At 52.9% G+C, this 14,143-nt stretch overlaps 7 protein-coding genes across 7 annotated transcripts; 2 read left to right on the top strand and 5 right to left on the bottom strand.

The window, feature by feature from the left end:
* Positions 1-103: 103 nt before the first annotated feature.
* Positions 104-719, bottom strand: NCS54_00876300 (MFS domain-containing protein; the record flags this gene model as incomplete). Its single annotated transcript, XM_053154133.1, has 3 exons — positions 104-356; positions 416-496; positions 556-719. 3 exons carry the CDS (start codon positions 717-719, stop codon positions 104-106), a joined length of 498 nt encoding a protein of 165 aa, XP_053010108.1.
* Positions 720-824: 105 nt separating this feature from the next.
* NCS54_00876200 (MFS domain-containing protein) lies at positions 825-1,799 on the bottom strand (the record flags this gene model as incomplete). Its single annotated transcript, XM_053154132.1, has 2 exons — positions 825-1,643; positions 1,695-1,799. The coding sequence occupies 2 exons, from the start codon at positions 1,797-1,799 to the stop codon at positions 825-827; spliced, it is 924 nt and encodes a 307-aa protein (XP_053010107.1).
* A 677-nt stretch (positions 1,800-2,476) lies between these two features.
* NCS54_00876100 (Hypothetical protein) lies at positions 2,477-3,854 on the top strand (the record flags this gene model as incomplete). The annotated part of the gene is made up of 2 exons (XM_053154131.1): positions 2,477-3,547; positions 3,609-3,854. The coding sequence occupies 2 exons, from the start codon at positions 2,477-2,479 to the stop codon at positions 3,852-3,854; spliced, it is 1,317 nt and encodes a 438-aa protein (XP_053010106.1).
* A 1,608-nt stretch (positions 3,855-5,462) lies between these two features.
* On the bottom strand, positions 5,463-7,754 carry NCS54_00876000 (Zn(2)-C6 fungal-type domain-containing protein; the record flags this gene model as incomplete). The annotated part of the gene is made up of 6 exons (XM_053154130.1): positions 5,463-6,137; positions 6,207-6,267; positions 6,326-6,464; positions 6,512-6,572; positions 6,624-7,530; positions 7,588-7,754. The coding sequence occupies 6 exons, from the start codon at positions 7,752-7,754 to the stop codon at positions 5,463-5,465; spliced, it is 2,010 nt and encodes a 669-aa protein (XP_053010105.1).
* An 814-nt stretch (positions 7,755-8,568) lies between these two features.
* On the bottom strand, positions 8,569-9,024 carry NCS54_00875900 (Hypothetical protein; the record flags this gene model as incomplete). The annotated part of the gene is made up of 1 exon (XM_053154129.1): positions 8,569-9,024. The coding sequence occupies one exon, from the start codon at positions 9,022-9,024 to the stop codon at positions 8,569-8,571; it is 456 nt and encodes a 151-aa protein (XP_053010104.1).
* Positions 9,025-9,552: 528 nt separating this feature from the next.
* On the top strand, positions 9,553-10,542 carry NCS54_00875800 (AB hydrolase-1 domain-containing protein; the record flags this gene model as incomplete). Its single annotated transcript, XM_053154128.1, has 1 exon — positions 9,553-10,542. The coding sequence occupies one exon, from the start codon at positions 9,553-9,555 to the stop codon at positions 10,540-10,542; it is 990 nt and encodes a 329-aa protein (XP_053010103.1).
* A 134-nt stretch (positions 10,543-10,676) lies between these two features.
* NCS54_00875700 (Glutamyl-tRNA amidotransferase subunit) lies at positions 10,677-13,998 on the bottom strand (the record flags this gene model as incomplete). The annotated part of the gene is made up of 6 exons (XM_053154127.1): positions 10,677-12,348; positions 12,914-12,936; positions 12,992-13,128; positions 13,195-13,673; positions 13,726-13,841; positions 13,903-13,998. The coding sequence occupies 6 exons, from the start codon at positions 13,996-13,998 to the stop codon at positions 10,677-10,679; spliced, it is 2,523 nt and encodes an 840-aa protein (XP_053010102.1).
* Positions 13,999-14,143: the final 145 nt, after the last annotated feature.

Genomic DNA, 14,143 nt, shown 5'->3' with positions numbered 1-14,143 from the left:
AGATATCTGGGGCGTTGAGCGAAAGGAGTCTGCTTGGCACTGGACAATGAGTGAACTCATGACCAGGGCTTGTTCCCGTCGCCATTGTCAGGCTTATCCGTTGTCAAGCCTGCGAGGGCTCGACAGAGTTCTTCACATCCTTCTTTGCATTGGTTTCCAGCTTTGCATTGCTCCCCAACTCCCCCTCTGTAATAGGCTTCACTCCATAATAGACCTGGGTGATATCAACAAGCTGGTCACGGGGGACACCCTTGAAACGCTGGTCGATCTGTTCCAGTGTGAGACCACGTGTCTCCATGTAGAAGAAGATGACGATGGCGACAAAGACATTCCAGAGAGTACCGACGATGTAAAACCTGCACGTGATTAGTTCTGCTGACTCGGCCTGTAATATAGATTGTAGGACAATTCTCACCTCCATCCAATGCCACTCAAACCGATGGGGATCACGTATTGGTTGAAGAAGCCGGCTGACGAAGTAAACACGCTGTAGATACTATACATAGTGAAGCTCGTTAGTGATACGTCCAGTAGAGCAAGGAAGCAGAAACCCACCCCATGCCCTTGGCCCTGATGGTAAAGTTGAGGATCTCGGCGCAGTAAGAGAACGATAAGGGCGTCCATGTAGACGAGTATCCGATCTGGAAGAGGTACACCATGGCAATGATATCATTACGGCCAACAGAATTGTCCGTCTCCCGCGCAGTGAGGCCAGCCATGGTTGCGAGAACGGCGGCACAGAAGGTAGTGCCGGCCACCAGCATGGGAACCCTGCCGAACCGGTCGATGAAGCAGATACCAACCAGGGCAGACAGGAAGGCGACTCAGTTTTGACTGACGTTGATGGCGAACTGTTCCTTCTCCGATGTGATGCCCACCAGGTCGAGGACACTGCCAGGGTAAAAGGTGATGATACTCGAGCCGATGGTCTGCTCGAATACGCCCAAGGTCATGAGAATGAAGCCCCGGTAGAGGTTTTCCTTGGCCCCGACGAAAGCCTTCCACCAGGCCCTGTAAGACTCGAACCGGTTCTCCTGCTCAAACGTAATCGTCTCCTTGATCTCCCTGAACTGCGAAGTGACCAAGGGATGCGATTCGTCTCCCCTTCCGTGGAACCTAGCGAGAACGCCGAGGCCTTCTTGCTCCCGGCCGTGGGCGATCAGCCATCGAGGAGACTCTGGGATAAAGAAGAGGCAGATGATGCAGGACAGGGCAGGGCCGGCCATGCAAATGCAGATGAGACGCCACGACCAAGATCCTGCAATGCTGCGAGCTCCGTAGCCGACAGCGGAGGATATGATGGCACCGAGTAGCCAGCACGCCCAGTACAGGCCGGCGACGAAACCTCGACGCGTGGGTGGCGCCAGCTCGACCAGGTAGGTCGGTACGGACGCAATGTCCACTGACTTGGCGATACCCACGATGATGCGTCCGATAAAGAGCTGCGCCTTGGTGGTTGCCGTGGAGTGCAAGACGCAGGACACGAGCACGAGGCAGGAGGATATGAGGATGCCCATCTTGCGACCATACTTGTCTACCAGAGCACCGACGAAGAACCCGGTGACGATCGAGCCAAGGTTCTGAGCGGCGGTCAACAGGCCCTTGAGGTTTGTGTCTATGTCAAACTGCGTCTGGAACTCGGACTGCAGAAAACGGGTTAGCATCGACGAAGGCACAGGGAGGGGAGTACAAACCAGGATGTTAAGGGAGGACATCATGCTTGCGTCGTACCCGATGGTTGCACAGTTCAGCGCTACGACGAGGCAGATGAGTGCCATCATCTTGCTGATGGCGAACATGGTGGCGGCGTTGAGAGGACGAGGATGTAAGTGACTGAGATGTTTCTCCACAAGTAGTCTACAGTCCCACGTTCTGTCTCTCAGTGGAGTTTTGATGTCTTGTCCGCCATTGGATCAGCCTTGGCTTCTTATAGTCCCGATCCCCGCGTTGCGAGGCTGTAAGATGCGCTTCATGATCTCGCTAGCGAGCTAAGGGTCGTATCGGCTAAGATATCGGGGAAGATATCGATGGGGCCGATGGATTATCCTGGTATATCGACTGTCCCCAAAGTTATCCGAAGAGAGATCGGCGAGTCCGCCTAGGTCCCTCTCCCGCCTCTCCCACCGGTCCGACTCTGAGAAAGCATAGAAAGGGATTGTAAGGGTTGTTCTCGGGATGCTAGAGTTCGGGTATCTATCCTACCAAGCCGCAACCAGTATCCAACAAGGCGGGGGTGGTGAATCCGATGCGGTTTAGGCCACACCAATTGAATTGGGCTTATTCCATCGGCACCTCCGCCCCTTGCCGATCCTTTGTGAAGTAGGCTTGGCGTTGTCTCTTGGTATATTAACCTGATATAGACAAGATAATAGCGACGTCTCATCTACCACCCCATCTTTCCGTGACTTGTCTAGTCCTATACCAGGTTAATCCTGCCCATCATTCGTTTGCAGCCCAACGTGACAATCCGGTAACAATGCCTGGAAAAGTTAGCAACTGGCCAGCCTGGAGCGAATTCCTGACACCTCCCCAAACTGTCTCTGAGGACACATTCGCCCTCTCTAGCGCAGCCAAGGCCGAGGTGATTGCGCAGTATGGACAAGATGCGCTGAGACAGGGCTGGCTGAGGGTATGCAAGGATCTCGAGGCCGTCACCGAGAGGCTGGCAAGGCTTGGCAGTGATGCCATCCCTGTCCTGGAGCTGGCGGATATCTCCCTCGATGGCCTGTCGGATGAGCAGCGTTCCATCTTGAAATCTAGCGGCTGCTGCGTGATCCGGGGCGTTCTCGGCGAAGAGGAGGCAACTGACCAGTACCAGGACCTCAAGGCCTTTCTCACAGACAACGAGGGCGCCATCCCGGGCTGGCCGTCAGAGTCTCGCGTCATAATCAACGTCTACAACTCCCCAACCCAAGTGGCAATCCGCACCCATCCCAATCACATCCTGGTCCAGAGGGCCCTCAACTCTCTTTACCACGACAAGTCGGGCGAGACATCACCCGAGCCCCTGAGCTACACCGATGCAGCCCGTATCCGACCTCCAGGACAGAGCTTTCTTGGACTGGGACCGCACATCGACGCTGGCAGTCTATGCCGTTGGGCGGATCCGCAGTATCGCAAAGTCTATGGCGAAATCCTCTCGGGCCACCCGGAGCTGCATGATCCGTATGATCTCGACGTCCGAAAGAACGCTGACCAGTTCCTGTTCAAGGCCCAGGCGCACTCTGTCGTCTTCCGCTCGTTCCAAGGCTGGACGGCATTGACGCAGACATCCGCAACAAAAGGCACCCTGCTGCTCTACCCAGAGGTCAAGGCAACTGTGGCCTATCTCATGCTGAGGCCTTTCTTCGCTCCCCCGCCCAACCAAGAAGACGTGATGGATGCCGAGAAATGGACCTTTGACCCGGATTCCAACTGGTTTCCAGGCACCATCAAGGAGCAAAGCCAGCGGTTAAGCCCAAGCTCACATCCCCACCTACGCTTGAAGGAATGTCTTTCGTACATCCCGGACATGAAGCCAGGTGACACTGTCTGGTGGCATACTGATGTAGGGAATTACCAGATTGATCTGCTGCCCACTGTGGAATAGAGAAGCTAATACTGCCCAGATGTGCCATGCCGTGGATCCGGACCAACTGGGCGATCAAGATGCCAGCGTGGTCTACATAGCCTCGTGCCCGACTACTCCGATTAACAAATGCTATATCAAAGAACAGCTCGAAGCTGCTCTCGCCGGCCGGTCGCCCCCAGACTGTTCGGGTGTAGAGACGGACGAGTCCAAGCTCAAGGGGTATACCGGCTTTTCCCAAGTGTCTGAAGAAGGGAAAGCTGTTCTGGGATTTGAGCTGATTTGAAGGATGGATAATCCGATGCTTCCTTTTCCCAGAGACCAGCTTTACAACGGAACCAAGTTGGCTAGAAGCAGTGGCAACGTATATCATTATCTTACTGATGTTAACATGGGGATTTCCACAAAGCAACTTTGCATTTGGGCCCCATACCCCTATGTGCTCTCTATCTTCTCCATATCCAGCCATGCGCCTTTGACTTCTCAGCGAGAAAGATAGCACCCATCTGCCTTTGAGTTGGTGCCGGGCTACCAGCTAATGATAATAAAGATGGCATCAGGCAACGTAAAACTTAACGATGGGCACTACGAAGTAGCCGGGGCTATGTAGCTCTTCAAGAGGGCGGCATGCTGCATGACATCTATATTGTATATTGCCATTCGTATTACTTAACTGGAAGCTCCAAGAAATACCCTATGTATTCAACGTGCAACCGCGTCTCTTTCTCATTCGCCGTTGTTGAGAGTACAAAACGCGACAGAACGAACTCTTGTCTGACTGCGCCATGCACAAGACAACATAACGACAAAGAAAGCGGTTATGAATCAATGTCGGAAACAGCTGGTTGGCTATGGCTATCCAGTGGTTCAAGGGGTTAACTATATTTGGAAACAGAAAGTATCCCATACTTGTCGAGGCAGGCCCCAGATATTCAACAGTATGTGCGCCTTTCATCACGAGGCGAAAGTGTTGTCCTCAGTTAACTTGCCAGATCATTGTCAAGTCTGCTCCAAGTTGTAGTTGTGAGCACTGTCTTCTGGCTCAGTTATTCCATCGAGGGCCGGGCTTCAGCAATAATAAAGAGCACATTATCTATACATCATAGCATCATATCCCAATGCTAACACAGTGGGCAGAAAAGTCCAGGTAAGAGCGTATAGGGATCTCCCCATAGTGCTGTTCTGAATCCTGGACATTACAGTCTCGCCGGTGCCAGAGCGTATCATTCATTACTCGTCTAGAGCCCTGAAGATGAGAGGCTTGGCGTGGACTTTACCCGCAGAGTTGGAACCACCCAAGGTTCAACACTTGTCAATTAGGTCTACTTTCGGGGCTGGATTTGGTGGTGCCGGGGAACATCTCAGCCGGCTGAGTTGATAACACAACGGGCAACACAACATGACAACCACCAATTGCAGCTCCGATTCACCTTTGCGGAGAAGATGCGGTGACTACCCGATACCAGTGAGTGAACACCATGCCGGGGGTCCAGGACACGGACCCACGCGATAAGGGTATGTCGGACGCTCCGACGCTCTAACGGTCTTTGACTGGGGTCTCAGATAACGGCGTTGTCAGACTCCACCAGTGCGGGGTTTGAGTGACTCCAGCGAACAGTCTCTTGAGGCGCCGCTGTTGAGAGAGCCTGGACACGATGATGTCATGATACTGGTTATCAAAGACGGCTGACCTAGACGAGTTACAAGGCACCCTCCAATCATGGATCCATCTGCTGGAAAGCCCCTTCACCCCCATCCTCCTTACCCCAGTTCTCCGTGTAAACTAGTGTGTTGTCCCCGGGAGAGCAACATCTATCGCCAGGTCAAACGACCTGAAGTCTGACTAGGCCGATCCATATGGTCAAAATTTGGTAAGAGTTTATGCCATATATTACTATGTAGTCGGATAATGCTCGTATTTCTCTACGATCTTGCTGAAAATGGCCTTAATCTTCCTTGCCGTTACAAACTTGATCCCCAGAGTATCAAACAACTCGATCGAGAGGCGCAAGTCGTCGGTTGCCCTTGTCTCTTCCAGAACCTTGCAGAGGTCATCCGGCTGTGCAGTAACGGAGTAGACCAGCGAGATCGTGGAAGTATATAAGGCGAGAAAGTTCAGCCAGTTGAATGCAAGTCTGCCTTGTTGGTGCATACTAGAGGCATGCCGGATCGACAAAGATGCTGCTTCGGCGAGTGTTTTAATCCGGGTCTGATCGAGAGTAGGAAACAGGGGTGTTGGCCGATAGAGCATAGCAAGGTGGGTATAGTAGTTGAAATCGTACCAGGTGCTCGTCAGATGTGGCACCTGGGCGTCGACCTTGGGTAGAGGGAACGGCATGTCTCGACGCCATTGGATCAGCTCCTTGTGGAGAGACCGGATGATCTCTTCTCGTTCTGCAAGTGTCAGCCGAGGCGTGTCCGGGTTGGAATAGACTCGTCTGTTGATCTTGCTGGAGATCCTCCGCAGGGCCAGGATATGAAGAGGAATGGCCATGATTGAAGGGTTGAGAGATGTCTGTGGTCGGATCCCATCGGGCTTTATATTTTCATCATCTACTGGCGCGAAAGGCTGTTGTTTTGTCAGAGCAAGGTCACAAACAAGTATACTAAGGAGATGCGTCTCTGATCTGTCACATACCAGTATATCAATATCGTCGTCGTGGACTGCAAACGGTCGACCGAGGGCGGTTGAAACCACGCTGTAGTGCCCCAGAGTTGAGAATCTTCTCACCTAAAAACTCACAATCTCAGACTCACCGATCCATCATATAGAGTGAGAAAAACATTCGCTTGCGCTTCTCAATCACGTCGAAAGGCAGTCCCTCGCAAGATGAGGACGATTGGAGGCCCATGCCAAGAGCGATCCGGGCAGCCATTCCCACGAGAAACCAGGTATCTTTCTTGTCAGCCAGTCGGATATGCTGGATAGGGGTACTAGCTTACTTGGCCCCAGCTGGTTGAAGAAAGAGTAGGACACCTGTAAGATAATGACCTCTAAAGCAGCCTAGACAAAGGGTGAGTCGAATGTGGACCTGGGAGGTGTAGTACAACTTACCATATCCTCGAGTCCAAGAGCTGGCTCGAAATACGTACGGGCTTTGTTGTAGTACAGCATCGACTCAGACTCATCAGCCAGAGATATAGAACAGTATGCTGTCGACCCAATCGCCAGTACCATCCATATCCTGAACAAGCACAGCGGCGACTGGGCCCAAGACGATTGCGGCTCGTCACGGACGCAGCGAAGAGTCGACAGGACTTCGGCACGATCAACAACAGGATAGAGAGTGTGTGAGTGAGCAAAGTAAAAGTCGACGAGGCTGTTGATGTGTGACTGGTCTGTTGGAATGCTCAGGTTGGCCAGGTGGTGATCTGGCTCTGTAATGTCGTTGAAGATAAAGTCGTTGACCCATGCCGGATCGCACGGCATGGACACTCCCAGATTGTCAAACATGGGCGAGTTCAAGAGATCCGACGGCGAGCCAATATTGAGGTGTGCCAGCATGTCTTGATCTCCATCGTTTCCAAAGACGAAGTCGGCTCTGTCCGGCGCCAGCCTCCGGAGCACTGTCTGGGTGAGCTTTGCGAAAGAGAGGCCAGAAGAAGAACCGAGATGTCGCTCGGCGGTGGCTTCTAGTGAAAGGTGTTTTAGTTCTCCGTCCAAAGTCTGTGGAGGGCTGGGAAGGGCCGGGAGTATGGCGTCTTCCGATGGCATTGCCAGACCACCCCATTCCCCGTCTTGGGCCTGGAGAGGCAGATCCTGCACGCAGTCCTGCCCAGGAGCAGCTGCAGCATCACTGCCGGTCGGGACCGCGCTTGGGGTCACTTGGACGGCTATTGCTGCGTGTGTCACGGCATTTGCCGACGGGGGTTCACCTGCTCCCGTCTGAGGCGATGTGCGTCGAAGGTAGGAGAGATTCTTCTCCAGGTCCTGGACTCGACTCTCAAGTTCGCGCACGTAGCTGCAGACATCCAGGGTTAGTCGGCACACCAGCATATAGTTGCAGGTTACTCCTTACGCTATAGGATACGAGGCAGTATTCCGATCATCGTTCAAGAAGCTGCAGGCGATAAAGGCTCGCTGACAGTTCTCGCATTGTGGCAAGCCCCGATCGCACCTCTTCTTCCGCTTATGGCATCGAGAGCAAGAAGTTCTTGCCTGGCCTGTGGCGCTTTGCGGTGGCATCTTGCTGCGACGGCACCGTGGCAGGGGAGATGGGATAGCCAGAAGAGGGGTTGTGGGAGTTCCAGGTGAGCAAGCCGGATAAAGACTGTAGGTAGAAGTTGGATGCCAGTCGAGGTAACCCTGATAACTTATCTCGGCGGTTGGTTTTCTTTTCCCCCGCATTCCCACCCCTCCCGGTTAAGCTCGGATCAAGCCCCAGATCTCGACATCTCGATATCAGCTCCTATTGTTCAACCCTCACTGCCTAGATGTATTATTATAACTAGATTACCCCATGCAAGCTTGGTCTGCTTGCTTCTTGTTTAGATCCGAAGCACCAAGGCTGCTTCTCCTACTCCGCACCCTCCCCTTGGGCAACTTTGGCAGGAATATCGACAGGGCTCTGCTCCAGTGGCAGAACTGGTGGCAATCTTGAGCTTACTGCCGAGAACCGTGTGGTGAGTTGACGGCAACATATAGATAAGTATCTGGTTGGACAGTCACTCTTCTATTTGTCGTTTGGTGAGGGGTTTCGAGGGTCTCCCCAGGCGAGGCGGTTTTAGGGGCACAGTGCTGCTAATATACAGGGTTAGCTTCTGTCATGGCTCAGGGCTGGCAGGCCGGAGATCGGAGATAAACAAATCAGACCTGTTATATAGCAGCGAGCGGAAGAGATTGTGCTCCACTGACGGATGTTCGGCTTATCCGCCCTGGAAGAAAGCGAACAAGGCAATATCACAAACACAGGAAGCGTTAAGACTCTACTTAGCCATCGCCATCACTGTACTCAAGCAACACCCAAATCCTCGCCTCGATTAAGTAGACCTTGGTAACTCTAAATCTCAACTACAGCGACAGCTTTGACCTCCACAATCAGCCGCGGATCCGGCAACTCCTTCACCCCGATGGTGGCCCGGGCTGGTGCGCCGGCCCGAGAAGCAAACACCTTGTTCCATTCCTCATTCATACCTGCGTAGTGATTCCCCATGTCCAAGATATAGACCACAGCGTCAATGACATTGTGGATGCCCCCCTTGCCTTCCGTAGCTCCCTTGATAATGTCGTCGATGTTCTTGAGGACGGCAGCCGTCTGCTTGCGAATGTCCAGGGTGCGTGTTCCGTCGGCCTTCTCCGTCACTCCCTCCCAGGTACCATCCGGACGGCGGCACGCCATGCCAGAAATGTAAAGAGTCCGATGATTGGAGGCTGGTGCAATGCGTGCGTGGGGATATCGTGTAGGGCCCTCGGGGGTGTCTGGGTCAAGAAGAAATGCTTGTCCGTTTGGTGACATGTTGGGCTGAAGGAAATACAAGGTACTCGTGGGGGCAGTAAGAAGTGCAGCTGGTGCTTGTATGGTGATTTTGACTTCCTGAAAGATGGTAATTAGAATTCGACTTGCTCTGACCTTTGAATCCAGTAATTATATCTAATCCAGGGCCCATTGCCTGCAACAAGCAGCAACCGAGGGTGTATCGGACTCTCCGACTCCTTTACACAAGGTGCATCGGCACGGAAGATACATGGGCAAACTTGGACCGAACCGTTGTCGATCCCCCAAAAGGTGCTCGAGAGCTGCCAAGATGCATCACTTTCTCGCCGTTGCCACTTGACCACCTACTAAAATTCCATGCTATCGGTCGGAGCCTACTTAGGCCAGTGTGATCTTTTCGTGCCTTTCTTACAACTAAGCGGGAAATAGCCATGCATAAACCCCAATCCGGGATCGGATGTTCCGACAGAGATAAACCCCAGTGCAATAAATGGTGATGCAGGTCAAGTTATTCGAAGCCACAACGACACAGCGAAGTATTCAAGCACCATGTCTGCCCAATCAGAGCCTCAGGTTAAACACTTTGAGATCAAAGACTTTGTCTTTGAGGACGGGACTCGGCTGACTTCAGCGCGGCTGGCTTACCTTGACCTGAATCCAGAGGCTCACAAAACGGCCCTAATCATCACTTGTTTTCGTGGACGGCTACAGTCAACACTCAACTTCTCCAACGGTGCCTTACAGAGCCATCGGATCATTGTCGTAGCCCTGTTTGGAAATGGAGAGTCGTCAAGCCCATCCAACACGGAGAGATTCCCAGGATCCGTCGACTATCGTGACTGCGTGCGCGCCCAGCGAGATTTGCTGCACCATCTCGGCATCCAGTCTCTTGATGTTGTATTAGGATTCTCCATGGGTGGGCAATGCACGTACTACTGGGCCGTCATGGACCCAGAGTTCGTTGCAAACGCCATAGTCATATGTTCCTCTGCGAGAACCAGTCGGCACAATTATCAGTTCTTGGAGGGCCCAAAAGCAGCTCTCGTGAACTCGCTTGACTATACGGATACGACGCGTTCACCAAGCTCGCCACCGCTTCGAGGACTTGGCGCTTTTGGAAAGGCCTACTCGGCCTGGCTGACGAGCGCCGAGTGGTTCGAGCAGGAGGAATACAAATCTCTGGGCTACGAGACACAGAAGGCGTGGGATTCAAGTATGGCTGTCACTAGCTACTATTCCTGGGGGCCTGATGACCTTCTCGCCCTGTTGGACATGTGGCAGAGGGGCGATATTACGGTCCTGAGCGGCTTTAGTTCACTACAAGCGGCTCTAGCTCAGATCAAGGCACGCGTGCTGCTGATGCCTTGCCAGACGGACCAATATTTTCGTTGGGAGGCCAGTCAAAAAGAGTCGAGCTGGATCCAGGACGCGACACTGAACGTGATACCTTCAATCTGGGGGCATCTAGCGGGAATCGGAACCAACCCAGTTGACAGGGAATGGATGGATAAGACGATACATGCTTTTTTGAAAGGTTGACTTATCATTGATCTTGATAATAGACCTGGATGGGACTAAAACTGTCTTGATGACCAACCTAGTAGTCAGATCAACAACAGCTTCCGCCTCCTACCCATGCTATGTAGAGTAGAAGAAACAACAAATAAATTACATCACTTCAAGTTACGGCCCCATTTAAACAATTCCGCTGCCTTAATCACCTGCTCATCATTCCAGCGTCGTCCAATGATTTGCATGCCGATGGGCAGTCGGGCCCCCGGCTGGTCTTGAGGGCTGGAAAACCCACAAGGTACGCTCAACGAGGGATGCCCTGTTACGTTGAACGGACACGTGTTGCTCGTCAAGCTGATGGCTGTGGATAGCTTCTCCAGGATGTGTGATCCCTCTTCTCCACCCGTAGACAGGTCGGGATGGGGCATTGCGACACTTGGTGCACACGGGGCTACGAGGACGTCGACATCTTCCAACGCCCGATCGTAAGCTGCTCGAAGCTCAAAGACCTTTCGATGAGCCTTTGCCTCCAACCCTGGTTCAAGGTCAGTCTCTGCAAGTCGCCCGCTGAGGATAATGTTGACAACGGCTGGGTTGGATGAGGTCAGCAGCTGGTATGTATCCTGGGTAGGAGGCCATCTAGGCTTGATATGGGGCGGCAGGTGAGTGAGATGGCCAGACGTCTTTCCCTTGCACATCCATTCAGACATGGACGGCCTTGTCGATGCTGTCCAGATCGTAGGGCCATCAAGGTGCATGGGTACTGATACGTCCACGACAGTTGCACCCGCTTCTCGGAAGTAGAGACTGGCAGCTTCAAGGACTGTGTCGCGGACTGCGGGGGCGACGCCAGGCATAAGAAATGATTCGCTCAACAGGCCGACTCGTAGCGGAGGAGAGTCTCTAGGGGCTGTACCCAGCGTCGCTCGGAAATCTGTCAAGATCTGAGAGTATCTCTTAACCTGATGGCGCAGAGGTGATTCAGGCATCATCCGAGGATCCAAACCATCGTACCCAGCCATAACCTCGAGCAACGCCGCAATGTCATCGAGACTGGATGCAAGAGGACCTATATGATCTATCATTGGCGACATGGACGCCGCGCCAGTGTATGGCACCAAGCCAAACGTAGGCTTCAGGCCGTAGATGCCGTTGAAGGAAGCAGGCATACGGACTGATCCAGCCTGGTCACTTCCTATGGCTATCCGCGCCGTGCTGCCCCAACTTCCGTCTCGGCCACGGGCCAAGGCATGTGCAGCAACAAGAGCGCTGGACCCACTGCTGCTGCCACCAGCGGTATACCCATGGAGGAGGGGGTTGTGGACGGGGCCAGTTGCTGAGGTGAACGACAAGGGAGATGCACAGAAGCTCTCGCAAGTAGACGTCCCTTTGATTTCAGCGCCGGCCCTGAGGATTCTAGAGACCACTGTAGAATCTATTTCCGAGACGGGATGCGTCCCGTCTTCAGAAAAGAGGGAGGAAAAGGTCCCGAGCGTCGTTGGCAGCCCACCGACTAAGATGTTGTCCTTGACAGCAACAGTCAGGCCGCCAAGAAGTCGGTTATCCGGCTGTGCTGAGATGAGGTTGCATCGATGACTCCAAGCTTTAAAAGGGTTCTCCTCGGCCGTTGGTTTCCAGAATTGACGGCTCCCCAAGACGGGCTGAGCCTGGAGAGCAGGGTGAGTGTAATCCGACATCTGGTCAACCTGCTTCATGACTTCTTCGAAGGACTGTAAAAGCAGCAAGTAATCTTTGGCATCTTGGCCATGGCCGAGTCGGATGCTAAGCCTACTGGCAAGCTCTTCTATCTTGTCTCGGGTGATATCCGACTCACTGACTTCAATCGTTAGTCCAGTTGCGTGAGAGAGAAGGTGAGGGACAAGGGATAGAGCCAAAGCTCAGTGTAAGGGCCGAGACATAAGAGATTGATAATGGTATTTAGCCAGTACTTGAAGCTGGGGAACAACTGACAGGGATGTGTCTGCAAGTGATACGATAGACATCTGGAACGGGTTGAAAGATAATGGCAAAGTAATGGTCCGCCTATACTCTAGCTGTACTCTGTAGTCCTAATAGAATGTTGCTTTGAACTGAATAATAGTAATGGTCTCCCAATCATAGCCTGCAGGGGGCCATTGATAAGACTGGCAGGGCGTCGGAAGTGCCGATACACCAGGCAAGGAGGGCCCGACCTGCTAAACCATAACCAGGGGCCCTTCTCCACTAGGTTGTAGGAAGCATGCGCGTGGTAGATGGACATGTCACTTGTAGTCTATAGGAGGCTACTTGATTCGCATTGTATATATACCTCTGCCTCAATGATAGTGCTAGTACCTGGTACCAAAGCGAGGTCTACTTTTGACCATTAGCCAGTAGAATGCGTCCCCCATCGACACACAGGGAAACTCCGTCAACGTATGACTGTAAACCGTTAACATCACGCCCTATGTTTCATCTCAGCGTTGCAAGAACCTACCCCAGCTCGGCTGGCGAGATAGAGCACCGCGCCAGCAATGTCCTCTTCGTTCCCTGCTCGTTTTGCAGGGACCTGGTCAAATAATGCACTGAACATGTTTCCTTCTTGTCCGACCGGGTTCATGTTGCTCGGAACGACTAGATCAGATTAGCAAGGGCCGGTCTTACAGGCATGATATCCATCGAAGGGCTGATTAGACGCACATCCTGGATTGATGCCCGTCACTCGGACATAGAACCTGCTGAACTTTGCTGCCAACAGCCTGACTAGATGGTCAGTGGCTGCTTTGCTCGTGGCATAGCTCGTGAGGTCCACATTTGTAGCATTGTGCATGCTGGCGCAGGAACTCGTCATGATAATGACACCGCGACCCTGGCTTCTTCCGAGGTGGTTGTTGCCTAGGTCAAGCTGCGATGCAGCAGAGAGCAACGGCAGAAGAGCTACGGAGAGAAAGTAGTGCGCTGTAGTGTTGACAGAAAACGTGTCGGCCCAGTCCGTGTCTACCGACGACCACATTGACCCCTGTAGCTCCGGAAGAGGCGCCGTCAGCACGTCACACTGGACCGGGGGATCTCGTCGGATACCGGCATTTGAGACGAGGATATCGAGGTGGCTCTCCCGGTGGCTAATGTAATCCGCAAGCACCTGGATATTCCGCTTGGACGACACGTCGCATGGTACGCTAGAGATGGATAATTCGCACGTTGATGTTTATACACCAAGGAGTAACTTGCCTGAATGCAACTCCTCCTGAGGATTGACCAAGTTCGTTAAGCTCGGCCACCTTTTCTTGGATAGGCTCCGAGGGTAGAGCCACCACATAAACTCTGGCCCCATTGACCACGAGACCCTACCATCACCCGGTAAGCTGCTGTAGAATCAAAACAAGTGCTGTTTATTGCGGAACGCACCTTGCTGATCATAAAACCCAGCCCACTGCTGGCCCCTGTGACAATTGCGACATGGCCTTTGACGCCAAAGAGTTGTGTAATGTTGAGTGAGGCCATTATTTTGTGACAGGCGGCTTAATTATCTCAAAGGTCCAGATTAATTGGTTGGAAGTCGCAGTCGGGGGGTGGGCGGTCTTGGGGTTTATGTATGAGCTGCCGAGATTATGTCTGTCGGGGAGGCCGATGATTCAACTGAGGCATT

The sequence above is a fragment of the Fusarium falciforme genome, chromosome 7 (assembly GCF_026873545.1).
Source record: "Fusarium falciforme chromosome 7, complete sequence".
NCBI classification, from domain to species: Eukaryota; Fungi; Ascomycota; class Sordariomycetes; order Hypocreales; family Nectriaceae; genus Fusarium; species Fusarium falciforme.
This window is presented reverse-complemented; position numbering and strand designations above follow the sequence as displayed.